The 19,631-nt window shown below is 37.6% G+C and overlaps 1 protein-coding gene across 2 annotated transcripts in view; it reads right to left on the bottom strand.

Annotated features, from left to right (window-relative positions):
• Positions 1 to 19,631, bottom strand: part of LOC133572007 (collagen alpha-1(XX) chain) — a 152,444-nt gene that overhangs the window by 94,213 nt on the left and 38,600 nt on the right. For both annotated transcript variants that reach the window (XM_061924624.1, XM_061924615.1), the window contains one exon: positions 15,336 to 15,479. In XM_061924624.1, the coding sequence (XP_061780608.1) occupies positions 15,336 to 15,479 (144 nt within the window). The remainder of the gene's footprint in view (positions 1 to 15,335; positions 15,480 to 19,631) is intronic.

Here is a 19,631-nt window from a genome sequence, read left to right as displayed (position 1 = left end):
ATTTGCAAATCATTGTATTCTGTTTTTATTTACCATTTACACGTGTCAACTTCACTGGTTTTGGGTTTTGTACATGTCAGCATAAATAAATAGTAGGGATGTCCGATAATGGCTTTTTGTAGATGTAGCGACGAACTGTATTTAGTGACAGTGGTTTTCTGAAGTGTTCCTGAGCCCATGTGGTGATATCCTTTACACACTGATGTCGCTTGTTGATGCAATACAGCCTGAGAGATCGAAGGTCACGGGCTTAGCTGCTTACGTGCAGTGATTTCTCCAGATTCTCTGAACCCTTTGATGATATTACGGACCGTAGATGGTGAAATCCCTAAATTCCTTGCAATAGCTGGTTGAGAAAGGTTTTTCTTAAACTGTTCAACAATTTTCTCACACATTTGTTGACAAAGTGGTGACCCTCGCCCCATCCTTGTTTGTGAATGACTGAGCCTTTCATGGAATCTACTTTTATACCCAATCATGGCACCCACCTGCTCCCAATTAGCCTGCATACCTGTGGGATGTTCCAAATAAGTGTTTGATGAGTATTCCTCAACTTTATCAGTATTTATTGCCACCTTTCCCAACTTCTTTGTCACGTGTTGCTGGCATCAAATTCTAAAGATAATGATTATTTGCAACAACAAAAAAATGTTTATAAGTTTGAACATCAAATATGTTGTCTTTGTAGCATATTCAACTGAATATGGGTTGAAAATGATTTGTATTCCGTTTATATTTACATCTAAAACAATTTCCCAACTCATATGGAAACGGGGTTTGTTACATTTATTTAATAATACCACCTTAACATTTGACAACCAAACAATTACACAAGGCGAATCAGTAAAGAATCTGGGTATTATCTTCCACCCAACTCTCTCCTTTGAATCACACATTAAGAGTGTTACTAAAACGGCCTTCTTTCATCTCCGTAATATCGCTAAAATTCGTTCTATTTTATCCACTAGCGACGCTGAGATCATTATTCATGCGTTCGTTACGTCTCGTCTCGACTACTGTAACGTATTATTTTCGGGTCTCCCTATGTCTAGCATTAAAAGATTACAATTGGTACAAAATGCGGCTGCTAGACTTTTGACAAGAACAAGAAAGTTTGATCATATTACGCCTATACTGGCTCACCTGCACTGGCTTCCTGTGCACTTAAGATGTGACTTTAAGGTTTTACTACTTACGTATAAAATACTACACGGTCTAGCTCCGTCCTATCTTGTCGATTGCATTGTACCATATGTCCCGGCAAGAAATCTGCGTTCAAAGAACTCCGGCTTATTAGTGATTCCCAGAGCCAAAAAAAGTCTGCGGGCTATAGAGCGTTTTCTATTCGGGCTCCAGTACTATGGAATGCCCTCCCGGTAACAATTAGAGATGCTACCTCAGTAGAAGCATTTAAGTCCCATCTTAAAACTCATTTGTATACTCTAGCCTTTAAATAGCCCCCCTGTTAGACCAGTTGATCTGCCGTTTCTTTTCTTTTCTCCTCTGCTCCCCTTTTCCTTGAGGGGGGGGGCACAGGTCCGGTGGCCATGGATGAAGTGCTGGCTGTCCAGAGTCGGGACCCGGGGTGGACCGCTCGCCTGTGCATCGGCTGGGAACATCTCTGCGCTGCTGACCCGTCTCCGCTCGGGATGGTGTCCTGCTGGCCCCACTATGGACTGGACTCTTACTATTATGTTGGATCCACTATGGACTGGACTCTCACAATATTATGTCAGACCCACTCGACATCCATTGCTTTCGGTCTCCCCTAGAGGGGGGGGGGGTTACCCACATATGCGGTCCTCTCCAAGGTTTCTCATAGTCATTCACATCGACGTCCCACTGGGGTGAGTTTTTCCTTGCCCGTATGTGGGCTTTGTACCGAGGATGTCGTTGTGGCTTGTGCAGCCCTTTGAGACACTTGTGATTTAGGGCTATATAAATAAAGATTGATTGATTGATTGATTGATTTAGGAGAGCCAAATGATCACGTTAATTGTGAATAATTAGTAGCAACAATCCCGCCATGTGGCACAAAGACAATATACAGCCATGGTGAAAAAGAGGTCTCACTGTGTCAGTAGAATTGGCCGCGTGAAGGATAGGATGAATTATATCTAACAAATAGGGTAAAACTGTGATGAAGTGGCGACTCTGTGATGAGGTGGCGACTTGTCCAGGGTGTACCCCGCGTTCCGCCAGAAGGCAGCTGAGATAGGCTCCAGCAACCCCTGTGACTCCATAAGGGAAAAGCGGTAGAAAATGGATGGATGAATGGATGGAAATAGGGTAATACGTTCATAGACACAGGTTTCTTTTTTTAGCCTACCGCGCATCCATTTATTACACAGGAGAAACGGGGTCACTTCTGGGTGTGTTTTGTCCCACATTCAGCTGACTTCACTATGGATTGCACATTCCTCGGGTCACCGTGCTCATCTCCTCACACATTGCTTTGCATTCTTTCCATACACTTGTCTAAAGACGAGGTCAACAACTTGAAAATTGAAGGTGAACCCTTTAAGAGGCAAACAATTGACTGTGCTTGAGATAATCACAGAGATCACAAGGGAGGAAAAGGTAAAAAAAATCTAAAAAAAAATGCTTCCAGACTTCCATCATTCATACCAGAATGACAGCCAATGTTACGAGTTTCCATACTGAGAGTATTTCAGGCCTGCCTGGACACGTGTGAGACGACACAGTAACCTACAAGCACTAGCATGGCTGCACACTGCGGCGCTCACAGGAACCTCAGGACATATCGATCCAAAACCACGCTAAATGTCAAAAATCATCACATCGACATGATATGGGCTGACATCCAGTCATTAAGCACAGAAATGATTGCTTTTAAACAGACCCTACTTCCATCCAGTGATGATATCAACATATGTGATGCTATTAAGTCGTTAAGCACAGCATATTATTGATTTTAAACAAGCCTCATTTCCATCCTGTGACGATATCGACATGATATAGGCTGATATCAAATCATTAAGAGGAGCATATTTCTTTCTTTTAAACAGGCCTCATTTCAATCCAGTGATGATATCGGTATGATATGTGATAATATCAAGCCATTAAAGGCCTACTGAAATGCGATTTTCTTATTTAAACGGGGATAGCAGGTCCGTTCTATGTGTCATACTTGATCATTTCGCGATATTGCCATATTTTTGCTGAAAGGATTTAGTAGAGAACATCGACGATAAAGTTCGCAACTTTTGGTCGCTGATAAAAAAGCCTTGCCTGTACCGGAAGTAGCAGACGAGTAGCGTGACGTCACAGGTTGTGGAGCTCCTCACATCTGCACATTGTTTACAATCATGGCCACCAGCAGCGAGAGCGATTCGGACCGAGAAAGCGACGATTTCCCCATTAATTTGAGCGAGGATGAAAGATTTGTGGATGAGGAAAGTGAGAGTGAAGGACTAGAGGGCAGTGGGAGCGATTCAGATAGGGAAGATGCTGTGAGAGGCAGGTTGGACCTGATACTCAGCTGGGAATGACTAAAACAGTAAATAAACACAAGACATATATATACTCTAATAGCCACAACACAACCAGGCTTATTTTAATATGCCACAAATTAATCCCGCATAACAAACACCTCCCCCCTCCCGTCCATATAACCCACCAATACAACTCAAACACCTGCACAACACACTCAATCCCACAGCCCAAAGTACCGTTCACCTCCCCAAAGTTCATACAGCACATATATTTCCCCAAAGTCCCCAAAGTTACGTACGTGACATGCACATAGCGGCACGCACGTACGGGCAAGCGATCAAATGCTTGGAAGCCGCAGCTGCATGTGTACTCACGGTACCGCGTCTGCGTATCCAACTCAAAGTCCTCCTGGTAAGAGTCTCTGTTGTCCCAGTTCTCCACAGGCCAATGGTAAAGCTTGACTGTCATCTTCCGGGAATGTAAACAATGAAGCACCGGCTGTGTTTGTGTTGTTGCTGCAGGCGGCCGCAATACACCGCTTCCCACCTACAGCTTTCTTCTTTACTGTCTCCATTGTTCATTGAACAAATTGCAAAATATTCACCAACACAGATGTCCAGAATACTGTGGAATTTTGTGATGAAAACAGACGACTTAATAGCTGGCCACCATGCTGTCCCAAAATGTCCTCTACAATCCGTGACGTCACGCGCTGACGTCATCATACCGAGACGTTTTCAGCAGGATATTTCGCGCGGAATTTAAAATTGCACTTAAGTAAGCTAACCCGGCCGTATTGGCATGTGTTGCAATGTTAAGATTTCATCATTGATATATAAACTATCAGACTGCGTGGTCGGTAGTAGTGGGATTCAGTAGGCCTTTAAGCGCAGTATATTATTGTTTTAAACAGGCCTCATTTAAATCCAGTGATGATATCGATATGATATGTGATGAAACAGTATCAAGTCATTAAGAAGAGCATATTACTGCTTTTAAACAGGCCTCAGTTCCATCCTGTGATGATATCGACATGATTTGGATGGCTATCAAATCATTAAGCACATCATATTATTGCTTTTAAACAGGCCTCATTTCAATCCACTGATGATATCGATATGATATGATGATATCAAGTCATTAAGAGGAGCATATTATTGCTTTTGAATAGGGCTGTCGAATTAATCGCATCATTCATAGTTAACTCAAAATTAATCGCGATTAATCGCAGATAGATATAATTTTTCTAACATTAATAGGTGTACCTTAGACAGATAATTTTTAAGTTTAAATACCGAGAGTGGATAATTAATTTTCTTTAATGAAATGTGTTTTAAACATCATGCTTTTTTTAAACAGCTCAACACAAAAAGGACAAACCCGATTTTTCATTTAAAAAATAAAAAATCACCTGCACTGCGTTGCCGTTTTTCCAGATTTTGTATTTTGTAGAAATATAGAATTCATATTCCTGCTTTAGGAGCACTTGCATTCAGAGGATGAGCTACAAAATGTTGAGATACCAGTTTCACACATTAACAACACGAAATGTGAATTGTTACGATCATGTTTCGATTGCCAAAGATGTTTTGTAATGTCATCTGTGATATTTCTACCTGAATAAATGCTTTTGATATCCTGTACATTACATGTTGTACTGGTTAATGGGAATGTCTCTGCATGGGAATGTATTAACCGTCTCTATTTAATTAATAAAATGTAATATTCAGCCTGCTAAACATTCTGTAATTGAGGACTTGGCTAGAGCATGTTATAAAAGAATGTACACTATATTTCAGACAGCCAGAAAATTCCCCCAACCCTCCATATTCCTTAACTGGTGTACTAGCATTTTCTAGGTGCAAATATCACAGATTACATTACAAAACATCTTTGACAAACCATGATCATAATGTAAGACATATTTAAATTTAAAAAAAAAAAAAAAAAAAATATATATATATATATATATATATATATATATTTTTTTTTTTTTTTTTTTTGTTTTTTTTTTTTTGTTTGTTTGTTTTTTTGTTTTTGTTTTTTTTTTATTTAAAAAAATATATATTTTTATTGAATTTTGCAGACAGTACAGTATGACGGATCATGGCAACAGCAAGTTGAGGTATCTGCACTTTTTACAATATGTAACATAATAAACCCCACCCCTTACAATACCCACCTACTCAATTTTTTTTTCTTTTTTTTTTTTTTCTCCATGAATTTATTCATCAATTCAACAAAACAACACACAAAAACCCCACAACAATGCAATCCAACTCCAAAATCAAACCCGACCTAGCAACACCCAGAATTAGGGATGTCCGATAATGGCTTTTTGCCGATATCCGATATTCCGATATTGTCCAACTCTTTAATTACCGATACCGATATCAACCGATACCGATATCAACCGATATATGCCGTCGTGGAATTAACACATTATTATGCCTAATTTGGACAACCAGGTATGGTGAAGATAAAGTACTTTTTAAAAAAATTAATAAAATAAGATAAATAAATTAAAAACATTTTCTTGAATAAAAAAGAAGGTAAAACAATATAAAAACAGTTACATAGAAACTAGTAATTAATGAAAATGAGTAAAATTAACTGTTAAAGGTTAGTACTATTAGTGGACCAATCATGTGTGCTTACGGACTGTATCCCTGCATACTGTATTGATATATATTGATATATAATGTAGGAACCAGAATATTAATAACAGAAAGAAACAACCCTTTTGTGTGAATGAGTGTAAATAGGTGAGGGAGGTTTTTTGGGTTGGTGCACTAATTGTAAGTGTATCTTGTGTTTTTTATGTTGATTTAATAAAAATTTAAAAAAATTTAAAATAAAAACCGATACCGATAATAAAAAACCGATACCGATAATTTCCGATATTACATTTTAACGCAAATTGAGAGCAATTGAGGACACACAAACATGACACGGAACAATCCAAAAGTAGCGAAACAAAAATGAATACCATCAACAACAGTATCAACATTAGTAACAATTTCAAAATAGCAGTGATTAAAAATCCCTCATTGATATTATCATTAAAAACATTAATACAAAATAAAAATAAATAAAATGAACAATAGTGTCACAGTGTCATAAACTTGACAACACACTGTGTCCAATACCTTCCACAAAGATATAATAAGTCATATTTTGGTTCATTTAACAGTTCAAACAAATTTAAATAATGGATCCCATATTCCAATATATGACTCATTATTACCTAAACTAAATATAAATGCAGACATTTATATTTTTAATGTAGTTAAACCGAATGTATAGCGTAGCGCTTTTATTTTGAAGCCGGAAAAGTGATTGGTTTGAGAAGGTGTCTTGACATGTTTTGATGTCGGACCTGACTGTTTGCAATAAAAAAAAAGTCCCCTTTCGACTTCCTGCCGGCCTACTTTTAAACAGACCTCATTTCCATCCTGTGACGATATGGACACGATATGGGCTGATATCAAGTCATTAAGCACAGCATATTACTGCTTCTGAACAGACTTCATTTCAATCCAGTGATATCGGTATGATATCAAGTCATTAAGAGAAGCATATTATTGCTTTAAAACAGACCTTATTTCCATCCTGTGTTGATATGGATATCATTTGTAAGGCTGCAGCTAACGATTATTTTTCTATCGATTAATCTATAGATTATTTTTTCGATTAATCGGTTAATCTATAGATTATTTTTTTCGATTAATCTATAGATTATTTTTCCTTTTACCGATTTTTTTTTTTATTTAAAATGAAGATGAAAAAATAAATGTTGGCCAGTTTTTTCAAAAGGCATGACTTTTATATACAAAAAAAAAAGTATGGCCACTCAGTCAACATTGACAACAACATGACAAAATATTCTGTAACAATGTAAACATTTAAAACTTTTAACATTTAACAAAATTAAAAGTAGCTTATTTGCTTTTTAATGTGGAAATATAAAAGTAAACATCCAGTGCAAATCTTAATATTCTGCAATAGTATAAGCATTTCTAAAGTAAAAGTATTGCTTATTTTGCTTTAAAATGTGCAAAAATAAAGATAAACATCCAATACAAAAAAGTGCAAAACGAAATATTCTGTAACAGTGTAAACATTTCAACAAAAGTAAAAGTATTGCTTATTTTGCTTAATAACACAACAATGATAGTATGATTAAAGTGAAAGTTAATTGTTGGTTTGTACATAGTATATGTAACTGTTAATGTTGTAAAAGGTATTTGCACAACTAATTAACGTTAGCGTTAAAGAGGAGCGCGTCTTTGTAAACACTGAACAGGCACGCCAAACGCGCCTCTCAGAGCGAAACAGTGTTTTAGTTTATGAATTTACAACGCAGATACAAATGACACGTTCATGATTTTGTGTAATGATGACAACGTATACTCACGCGGACGATTGACTAGTTGATGGTGATGGCAAGAACGCTGTCGGGTGTTTTCTTTTCAAATGTTCCTTCATAGCTGTTGTGCTGCTATGATAGGCCATTTCCGCTCCACACAGTGTGCATACAACAACTGTCAAGTGTTTTGCTTTTTTCGCTGTGCTTATCCCACACTTGAAGGGATGTACCAATGCTGAATGTGGCTTCTGGATTTCACTCAAAAGACCAGACCGTAGTTACTTTTTCCTTTTATTTTCCTTTAGTTTGCAACAGTTTTTCCAACCAAGAAACAGCTTCTTTTTTCTTCTTTAGTCTTTTTAGCAGTCTTTAGCAGTGTTAGTAGACTTTAGTTTCTTTAGCTGTCATTAGCTGTCTTTAGTAGCCTTTAGCTTCTTTAGTAGGTGAAAAACCTTTAAGGACAAAACACCACAAGATTAACATGCTGTAAAAAATCAATCAATTATCAATCCCATAATTTACAACTATTAATTAGGCTATCAAACTCTTAACCATTAAACAAGTGCAAGAAAATGGACACATCTTTTCCCTTTAAGTTAAAACAGATTTTAAATAAATTGTCTCAACATAAATGCACCAAGATACATATAAAATACATTTAACACCAGAAACACAATAGATAAATGCAACAGAAAACCCAATATGCAAATACATAAATACCTAACCAATTAACCACCTATTTAGATACATATTTAAAATCCATATTCAATATAAATATATTATTAATTTAGCAGTGAAACACTCAATCTTAAACGCTGTCTACTGGTAGAAAAATGCCCCTTTTTCTACGCCCTCACCAACACAGTTAAATCCAACACTTTAAATTGAGCGACTTCACCCTCCTGATGAAGCAAACTGCTCCAACATTTATCAAACTAAGCAAAGAATATCAACACTAAACAACAGTTACATAACACACTGTGTGTATTTAGCCTCCAGACTAAGCACGCTACATGCACACAACCCCCCCCATCTCACCAGCGCAACAGGTGCGCCACACCCACGAAGAGAAATATTAAATCTTACATACTTTTGGCACAACTCTGGGTTATCTGTAATGAACTAAACCTTTTTCCACTCGGCGCTGGCGTCTTTTGTACTCCTTGATTTGACACAGCGGTCTAATTACTGGGCTCGCGCACCAGCAGATGAGACAGGAGCGCGCCGCGTTATACCTGCGCGCGAACGTAAACTGATCGGCTCTGATTTTATAAGCCGACTGGCCGAAATAATGCCGAATTATATACATTTCCTGGGGTTGCCTAGGTGAATAGGGATGCGGATGTGCTCTAAGATAAAATATAATTTTATTAAGTGGGGTTTGGCTGGTTGCTAAGCAGCCACGGTTGCGAGCTCGCGCTTCAGCTGACGAGACAGCTGTTCGCCGCTACAACATTATTAGGCCGTTTATTGAAATACTCCCACACTTTTGACGACTTTTGGCGTGCTTTTTTTCCCTCGCTCGCACCATCTGCTTTGCGCTCCGCCATGACGGCAGTGTGACGTAAATATGCGACGCGTCGAAGCATAAAAACGACGTCGACGTATTTACGTAACCGATGACGTCGACTACGTCGACGCGTCATTTCAGCCTTAATAATTTGTGAGGATATGTAGTCATTAAGAGGAGCATATTATTGCTTAAACAGATTACGATATGATACGGGCTGATATGTCATTAAGCACAGCATACTACTGCTTCTGAACAGACTTCATTTCAATCCAGTGATATCGGTATGATATCAAGTCATTAAGAGAAGCATCTTATTGCTTTAAAACAGACCTTATTTCCATCCTGTGTTGATATGGATATAATTTGTGAGGATATGTAGTCATTAAGAGGAGCATGTTATTGCTTAAACAGATATCGATATGATACAAGCTGATATCATGTCATTAAGCACAGCATATTACTGCTTCTGAACAGACTTCATTTCAATCCAGTGATATCGGTATGATATCAAGTCATTAAGAGAAGCATATTATTGCTTTAAAACAGACCTTATTTCCATCCTGTGTTGATATCGATATAATTTGTGAGGATATGTAGTCATTAAGAGGAGCATATTATTGCTTAAACAGATATCGATATGATACGGGCTGATATCATGTCATTAAGCACAGCATATTACTGCTTCTGAACAGACTTCATTTCAATCCAGTGATATCAGTATGATATCAAGTCATTAGGAGAAGCATATTATTGCTTTAAAACAGACCTTATTTCCATCCTGTGTTGATATGGATATAATTTGTGAGGATACGTAGTCATTAAGAGGAGCATATTATTGCTTAAACAGATTACGATATGATACGGGCTGATATCATGTCATTAAGCACAGCATACTACTGCTTCTGAACAGACTTCATTTCAATCCAGTGATATCGTTATGATATCAAGTCATTAAGAGAAGCATATTATTGCTTTAAAACAGACCTTATTTCCATCCTGTGTTGATATGGATATCATTTGCGAGGATATGTAGTCATTAAGAGGAGCATATTATTGCTTAAACAGATATTGATATGATACGGTCTGATATCATGTCATTAAGCACAGCATACTACTGCTTCTAAACATACTTCATTTCAATCCAGTGATATCAGTATGATATCAAGTCATTAAGAGAAGCATATTATTGCTTTAAAACAGACCTTATTTCCATCCTGTGTTGATATCGATATCATTTGTGAGGATATGTAGTCATTAAGTGGAGCATATTATTGCTTAAACAGATATCGATATGATACGGGCTGATATCATGTCATTAAGTGCGCTGTCCAGCCGATAAACTGTCGCAGTGCAATGACATAATACTATTACAGCACTATGACATCATGTGTCATGTCTGCTGACCATCCCCCCAAAAACACCTCAACACGAATAGTTGCCTGGTACTCACTGCAGTTGAGTAAACACTGTAGTGACACTATGTGGACATATCAAGGTTCAAGGTTCAAGGTTCAAGGTTCAACTTTATTGTCCCCGCGGGGAAATTTGTCTTGGGCACAGTGCATCATTGCTTTCTTAACATACACAAAAACACAAGCACAGACACAACCACAACCATACAACTAACATTTAAACATCAGAACATGGAGCTTGATAGACATAGGTGGCACTTTGATGTAGGCATAAAATCTACAGTATGGAGATAAAGATAAAGTACCAATGTGCATTGCACTAGAGCTCATGGATAAAGTGCTGTGTGCTAAAGTGCTTAGTTCTAATGTGCTATGTGCTAAAGTGCTATGTGCTAAAAAAGTGCTAACCTATGTATTAAAATTCTATTGCACATTGTTGGTCAGCTTAATAGAGGCTGGGACAAATGATAATTTAAGGCGGTTAGATTTGCATAGTGGGACCCGGAGTCTTCTCCCTGATGGCAGGGTTCCATATTCAGGAAAGAGTGGGTGTTGTGAGTTGGAAATAATTTTCTTAGCTTTTTTCCTAACTGCCTGCTCATAGATGCTCTGTATAGGTTCATATTCTTTCCTCCCTACGATTTTCATTGCCGTTTTATGCATATGTGCAAAACGAAGGCGGTTATGTTTACATATGTTGTTGTTTGTGTTTCATCAACTTTAAAATAAAGAGGATTAGATTTCTTTCCCAATATTCTTTGTGAGCTCTTATCTAATTTAACTGAAATTTGCTATTTCTGCTTGGGTCGGGTCTTTTAACACAGTAGTGCAATAACAACTACATTGAGCGGGGGTCAGCAACGCACGGCTTTTTAGCGCCGCCCTAGTAGCTCTCTGGTACGTTTAAAAAAAATTATGATAATGGCAAAAAGGTGGAGGGAAAAAAGGTATTTATTTATTTCTAATAGGGATGTCCGATAATGGCTTTTTGCCGATATCCGATATTGTCCAACTCTTAATTACCGATACCGATATCAACCGATACCGATATATACAGTCGTGGAATTAACACATTATTATGCCTAATTTGGCCAACCAGGTATGGTGAAGATAAGGTCCTTTTTAAAAAAAATTATAAAATAAAATAAGATAAATAAATTAAAACATTTTCTTGAATAAAAAAGAAATTAAAACAATATAAAAACAGTTACATAGAAACTAGTAATTAATGAAAATGAGTAAAATTAACTGTTAAAGGTTAGTACTATTAGTGGACCAGCAGCACGCACAATCATGTGTGCTTACGGACTGTATCCCTTGCAGACTGTATTGATATATATTGATATATAATGTAGGAACCAGAATATTAATAACAGAAAGAAACAACCCTTTTGTGTGAATGAGTGTAAATGGGGGAGGGAGGTTTTTTGGGTTGGTGCACTAATTGCAAGTGTATCTTGTATGTTTTATGTTGATTTAATAAATAAATAAAAAAATAAAAAATAAAAAAAAAATAAAAAAAACACGATACCGATAATAAAAAAACCTATACCGATAATTTCCGATATTACCGTATTTTTCGGAGTACAAGTCGCACCTGCTGAAAATGCATAATAAAGACGGAAAAAAAACATATATAAGTCGCACAGGAGTAGAAGTCATATTTTTGGGGGAAATTTATTTGATAAAAGCCAACACCAGGAATTGACATTTGAAAGGCAATTTAAAATAAATAAAGAATAGTGAACAGGCTGAATAAGTGTACGTTATATGAGGCATAAATAACCAACTTGGAACGTGCCTGGTATGTTAACGTAACATATTATGGTAAGAGTCATTCAAATAACTATGACATATAGAACATGCTATACGTTTACCAAACAATCTGTCATTCCTGATCGCTAAATCCCATGAAATCTTATACGTCTAGTCTCTTACGTGAATGAGCTAAATAATATTATTTGATATTTTACGGTAATGTGTTAATAATTTCACACATAAGTTGCTCCTGAGTATAAGGCGCACCCCCGGCCAAACTATGAAAAAAACTGCGACTTATAGTCCGAAAAATACGGTACATTTTAAAGCATTCATCGGCCGATAATATCGGCCTGCCGACATCTCTAATTTCTAATATGGTTTCTGTCGGAAGAAAAACATGAAACAAACATCCCTAATTGTTAGAAATCCCACTGTATATATTACACATGCTTCACTGATGAGAGTATTTGGCGAGCGCTGTTTTGTCCTAGTAATTTCGGCTGTCTTTGAACTCGCCGTAGTTTGTTTACATGTACGGTACAACTTTCTCAGACGCAAAAACATACATTTTATGCCGCTTCTTCTCTGTCTCATTTAGCGTGAATAGACAAAGGTGAGGTTTGTTGATGTTATTGACTTGTTGGGAGTGCTAATCAGGCATTATTGGTCACTGCATGACTGCGAGCTAATCGACGCTAACATGCTATTTAGGCTAGCTGTATGTACATATTGCATCATTATGCTTCGTTTGTAGGTATATTTGAGCTCATTTCATTTCCTTAACTTATGTGTATTTAATTTATATTTGCATGTCTCATGACACATTATCTGTATGTAATATTGGCTGCATTTCTGATAGTTGTTTGTCTGCCATGTTGTTCCAGACCACAGCAAACGTTACCCAGCTTGCCAAAGATCGTAATAAATCCAATAGAATAAGACAGCCTGCAGTGTCCTTTAACTTGGACACACACATCTATACCTTTGGCCATTCTGAGCCAGTAATTGCCAGCTGTTATTTCACCCTCTGTTTTACTAATGTTTTCCAATGTTGTAAAAATGTGTAGAATAAATATTACATTTCAACATTTCTGTCAACGAAGATTTGCGTCAGCATGCGACAAATAGTCATTTTGATAGTAGGCTGATACAGTTAATATAGGCACTTACATAATATGTTGTCTTCATTATAACACTTATATAAGCCTTTTAAAGTTATTTTGATTGTAGGCTGAAACAGTTAATATAGGCACTTACATAATGTGTTGTCTTCATTATAGCACTTATATAAGACTTAAAGTTATTTTGATAGTAGGCTGATATAGTTACTATAGACCAGGGGTGCTCACACTTTTTCTGCAGGCGAGCTACTTTTCAATTGATCAAGTCGTGGGGATCTACCTCATTCATATATATAATTTTTATTTACTTATTTATGAAATATATGTTTTTGTTAATAAGTTAAAGGTGTTTAATGATAATGCAAGCATGTTTAACACATATAGTTAATATTGTTAATAAATTAAAGGTGTTTAATGATAATGCAATCATGTTTAACACATAGTTAATATTGTTAATAAATTAAAGGTGTTTAATGATAATACAAGAATGTTTAATACATATAGTTAATATTGTTAATAAATTAAAGGTGTTTAATGATAATACAAGTATGTTTAATACATATAGTTAATATTGTTAACAAGTTAAAGGTGTTTAAAGATAATGCAAGCATGTTTAATACATATAGTTAATATTGTTAACAAGTTAAAGGTGTTTAATGATAATACAGGCATGTTTAATACATATAGTTAATATTGTTAACAAGTTAAGGTGTTTAAAGATAATACAAGCATGTTTAACACATATAGTTAATATTGTTAACAAGTTAAGGTGTTTAAAGATAATACAAGCATGTTTAACACATATAGATTCCTTTCTTTCATGAAGACAAGAATATAAGTTGGTGTATTACCTGATTGTGATGACTTGCATTGATTGGAATCAGACAGTGGTGCTAAAAACGTCCGCATTTTCGAATGGAGGAGAAAAAAGTCCTCCTTTCTGTTCAATACCACATGAAAGTGGTTGGTTTTTGGCATCTTATTTGTCCAGCTTCCGTACTCCTTTGTATACACTTTACAAGAAATACATTGTCGGCAAACTCCGTAGCTTGCTAGCTTGTGCACGCCAGCTTTCTGAGACTCGTTTTGTTAGCGCAACTGTGCAACTGTGCAGTCGGTCTTTGGAGTTTTGACGACAGGTACGGCGCCAGAGTCTGTTGAAATAAAGTGTTTCTCGCCTTCCAGTCGGTAATTTTAATGAGCTGGCAGCAGCCAGCGTCATCTCAGAAGACCCTCGGGTGCCGTGAATGTCAATCAAGTGACGAAAGTGACGTCATAGTGAAGATTTATGATCGCTCATTTTTAGGACTATTTTTTTAATGCCTGGCTGGTGATCGACTGACACACCCTCCGAGATCGACCGGTAGCTCGCGATCGACGTAATGAGCACCCCTGCTATAGACACTTACACCACGTGTTGCCTTCATTAAGGCTTTTATTTTCTGCGGCTCCAGACAGATTTTTAATGTTTATTTTTAGTCCAATATGACTCTTTCAACATTTTGGGTTGCGTCTGACATACATGGTCAAATGTGAAAAAAACCTGTCACTTGAACATGAAAATAATAATAATTGAAGATAATAAACAAAAAGAGATATATGGATTACTGGTATATGATTGTTGAATGTACCTCCAGTAAAATAAACCTTGCATTATTTTAGGGGATTCATTTGAACCTGCATATGTGTTTACTTGTACTTACAAGTAAATCGTCGCTTTGCCAGAAGTTTCTCCGTGGTCCCGTTGAGCATGAGGATTTGGAGGGCGTATTCCTGACTGGAGTCCAGTCCTGCCACGGTTGCCCGGCCCCGTGTGGTGGTCAACATGAGCTCCGGCTGTGGCACGTCTGCAAAATAAAACCACAATTTGGAGATCTAAAGTGCAAAAGATCTTAATATTATGACTGGACACACTGTCACAGGAATGGGTCATAGTGTAATAAAACAACTGGAAATCAATCACAATTATTATTATCTTTATTATTATGTACGACCCCGTTTCCATATGAGTTGGGAAATTGTGTTAGATGTAAATATAAACGGAATACAATGATTTGCAAATCATTTTCAACCCATATTCAGTTGAATATGCTACAAAGACAACATATTTGATGTTCAAACTGATAAACATTTTTTTTTTTGCAATTAATCATTAACTTTAGAATTTGATGCCAGCAACATGTGACAAAGAAGTTGGGAAAGGTTGCAAAAAATACTGATAAAGTTGAGGAATGCTCATCAAACACTTATTTGGAACATCCCACAGGTGAACAGGCAAATTGGGAACAGGTGGGTGCCATGATTGGGTATAAAAGTAGATTCCATGAAATGCTCAGTCATTCACAAACAAGGATGGGGCGAGGGTCACCACTTTGTCAACAAATGCGTGAGCAAATTGTTGAACAGTTTAAGAAAAACCTTTCTCAACCAGCTATTGCAAGGAATTTAGGGATTTCATCAACAAGCAACATCAGTGTGTAAAGGATATCACCATATGGGCTCAGGAACACTTCAGAAACCCACTGTCAGTAACTACAGTTGGTCTCTACATCTGTAAGTGCAAGTTAAAACTCTCCTATGCAAGGCGAAAACCGTTTATCAACAACACCCAGAAACGCCGTCGGCTTCGCTGGGCCCAAGCTCATCTAAGATGGACTGATACAAAGTGGAAAAGTGTTCTGTGGTCACGAGTCCACATTTCAAATTGTTTTTGGAAACTGTGGACGTCGTGTCCTCCGGACCAAAGAGGAAAAGAACCATCCGGATTGTTATAGGCGCAAAGTTGAAAAGCCAGCATCTGTGATGGTATGGGGGTGTATTAGTGCCCAAGACATGGGTAACTTACGCATCTGTGAAGGCACCATTAATGCTGAAAGGTACATACAGGTTTTGGAGCAACATATGTTGCCATCCAAGCAACGTTACCATGGACGCCCCTGCTTATTTCAGCAAGACAATGCCAAGCCACGTGTTACATCAACGTGGCTTCATAGTAAAAGAGTGCGGGTACTAGACTGGCCTGCCTGTAGTCCAAACCTGTCTCCCATTTAAAAAAAAAGTGTGGCACATTATGAAGCCTAAAATACCACAACGGAGACCCCCGGACTGTTGAACAACTTAAGCTGTACATCAAGCAAGAATGGGAAAGAATTCCACCTGAGAAGCTTAAAAAATGTGTCTCCTCAGTTCCCAAACGTTTACTGAGTGTTGTTAAAAGGAAAGGCCATGTAACACAGTGGTGAACATGCCCTTTCCCGACTACTTTGGCACGTGTTGCAGCCATGAAATTCTAAGTTGATTATTATTTGCAAAAAATAAATAAAGTTTATGAGTTTGAACATCAAATATCTTGTCTTTGTAGTGCATTCAACTGAATATGGGTTGAAAAGGATTTGCAAATCATTGTATTCCGTTTATATTTACATCTAACACAATGTCCCAACTCATATGGAAACGGGGTTTGTATTTGTGACAGTTATACAGTAGTCTTTATCAATGCACAGCTGCATATTTCCCCACTCGAGTTGCCAACAACTGACAGTAATAAATAATACATTTTATTACCTCCACCAGGAGGTTATGTCATAGCCGGGGTTTTTCTGTCTGTTATTTGGCAACATAACTCAAACAGTTATACAGTTATGAGTGGATTTTGATTCAACTTTCAGGTAATGTTAAAATGGTAAAAATGAAATTATACAAATGATACAAGCTGCAAATAACCTGCACTGCATGATTATGCAAAAAAATGTCAATCACAATTGTATGCTTTTTTTCAAACACACACAATATGTGGACATATACCGTATTTTTCGGAGTATAAGTCGCACCGGAGTATAAGTCGCACCTGCCGAAAATGCATAATAAAGAAGGAAAAAAAACATATATAAGTTGCACTGGAGCCCGGCCAAACTATGAAAAAAACTGCGACTTATTGTCCGAAAAATACGGTAGATGTGAGTACAGATGTATGATGTGTGTGCGGCTATTGTTGATCTGACACGAGTGCGGATGCATTTTTTTTTTTGTTCAACTCGGCAAAAACAAATGTTAATGTTCCTGTGTGGACAGGGTCTAGGACTCGCATTTTGGAAACATCCAGATGTGGACAAAAATCCCTGAAGCTTACTTCTGTTGGCTGTGGCTGGATAAATACCAGAAAGGCTTCGATATTAATCTTAAAACAAAGCATGGAGCTCTGACAACTTTAAAGATTATTGGCAGTTTTACATTAAAGGTGACCTATGATGAAATGTGTCTTTTCTGACTTATGCATGTTGTTGCACAGTTGGATACTCGTGTTAAACAATGTCAAAGTTCATGCATTTAGGCGTGAGCTTTGGTTGCTTCTCTTCGCGGGGTTTTGCAGTGGCTACAAGAAGACGAGCTCGATGTTCTTATTTGGACATTAAGGGCCTGATCTACTAAAGGTTTGCGGGGACTAAAACACGCGCACACTTGATAGCACACGCAAATCTGATCTACTAAACGTGTGCAAAGTTTATTGTGTCTGTTAAGTGAGCAGAATAACGAGCAAAATGAATATGCAGAATAGTTGCTGATTATCAAAATGCCCACAATACTGGGAGGAGAAGATGCAAATATATTACAAACCCCGTTTCCATATGAGTTGGGAAATTGTGTTAGATGTAAATATAAACGGAATACAATGATTTGCAAATCCTTTTCAACCCATATTCAATTGAATGCACTACAAAGACAACATATTTGATGTTCAAACTCGTAAACTTTATTTTTTTTTGCAAATAATAATTAACTTAGAATTTCATGGCTGCAACACGTGCCAAAGTAGTTGGGAAAGGGCATGTTCACCACTGTGTTACATGGCCTTTCCTTTTAACAACACTCAGTAAACGTTTGGGAACTGACGAGACACATTTTTTAAGCTTCTCAGGTGGAATTCTTTCCCATTCTTGCTTGATGTACAGCTTAAGTTGTTCAACAGTCCGGGGGTCTCCGTTGTGGTATTTTAGGCTTCATAATGCGCCACACATTTTCAATGGGAGACAGGTCTGGACTACAGGCAGGCCAGTCTAGTACCGGCACTCTTTACTATGAAGCCACGTTGATGTAACACGTGGCTTGGCATTGTCTTGCTGAAATAAGCAGGGGCGTCCATGGTAACGTTGCTTGGATGGCAACATATGTTGCTCCAAAACCTGTATGTACCTTTCAGCATTAATGGTGCCTTCAGAGATGTGTAAGTTACCCATGTCTTGGGCACTAATACACCCCCATACCATCACAGATGCTGGCTTTTCCACTTTGCGCCTATAACAATCCGGATGGTTCTTTTCCTCTTTGGTCCGGAGGACACGACGTCCACAGTTTCCAAAAACAATTTGAAATGTGGGCTCGTCAGACCACAGAACACTTTTCCACTTTGTATCAGTCCATCTTAGATGAGCTCGGGCCCAGCGAAGCTGTCGGCGTTTCTGGGTGTTGTTGATAAACGGTTTTCGCCTTGCATAGGAGAGTTTTAACTTGCACTTACAGATGTAGCGACCAACTGTAGTTACTGACAGTGGGTTTCTGAAGTGTTCCTGAGTCCATGTGGTGATATCCTTTACACACTGATGTCGCTTGTTGATGCAGTACAGCCTGTGGCATCGAAGGTCACGGTCTTAGCTGCTTACGTGCAGTGATTTCTCCATATTCTTTGAACCCTTTGATGATATTTCAAAAAGTAAAATTTATGACTTTTTAAAAATGCCGTTGTGTACACGGACGTAGGGAGAAGTACAGAACGCCAATAAACCTTAAAGGCACTGCCGTTGCGTGCCGACCCAGTCACATAATATATGCGGCTTTTATACACACACAAGTGAATGCAAGGCATACTTGATCAACACCCATACAGGTCACACTGAGGGTGGCCGTATAAACAACTTTAACACTGCTACAAATATGCGCCCACACCAAACAAGAATGACAAACACATTTCGGGAGAACATCCGCACCGTAACACAACAGAACAA

This window comes from Nerophis lumbriciformis, linkage group LG01, assembly GCF_033978685.3.
Source record: "Nerophis lumbriciformis linkage group LG01, RoL_Nlum_v2.1, whole genome shotgun sequence".
In the NCBI taxonomy this organism is placed as follows: Eukaryota; Metazoa; Chordata; class Actinopteri; order Syngnathiformes; family Syngnathidae; genus Nerophis; species Nerophis lumbriciformis.
The sequence above is the reverse complement of the archived record's forward strand: the minus strand, read 5'-3'. Positions and strand labels throughout refer to the sequence as shown.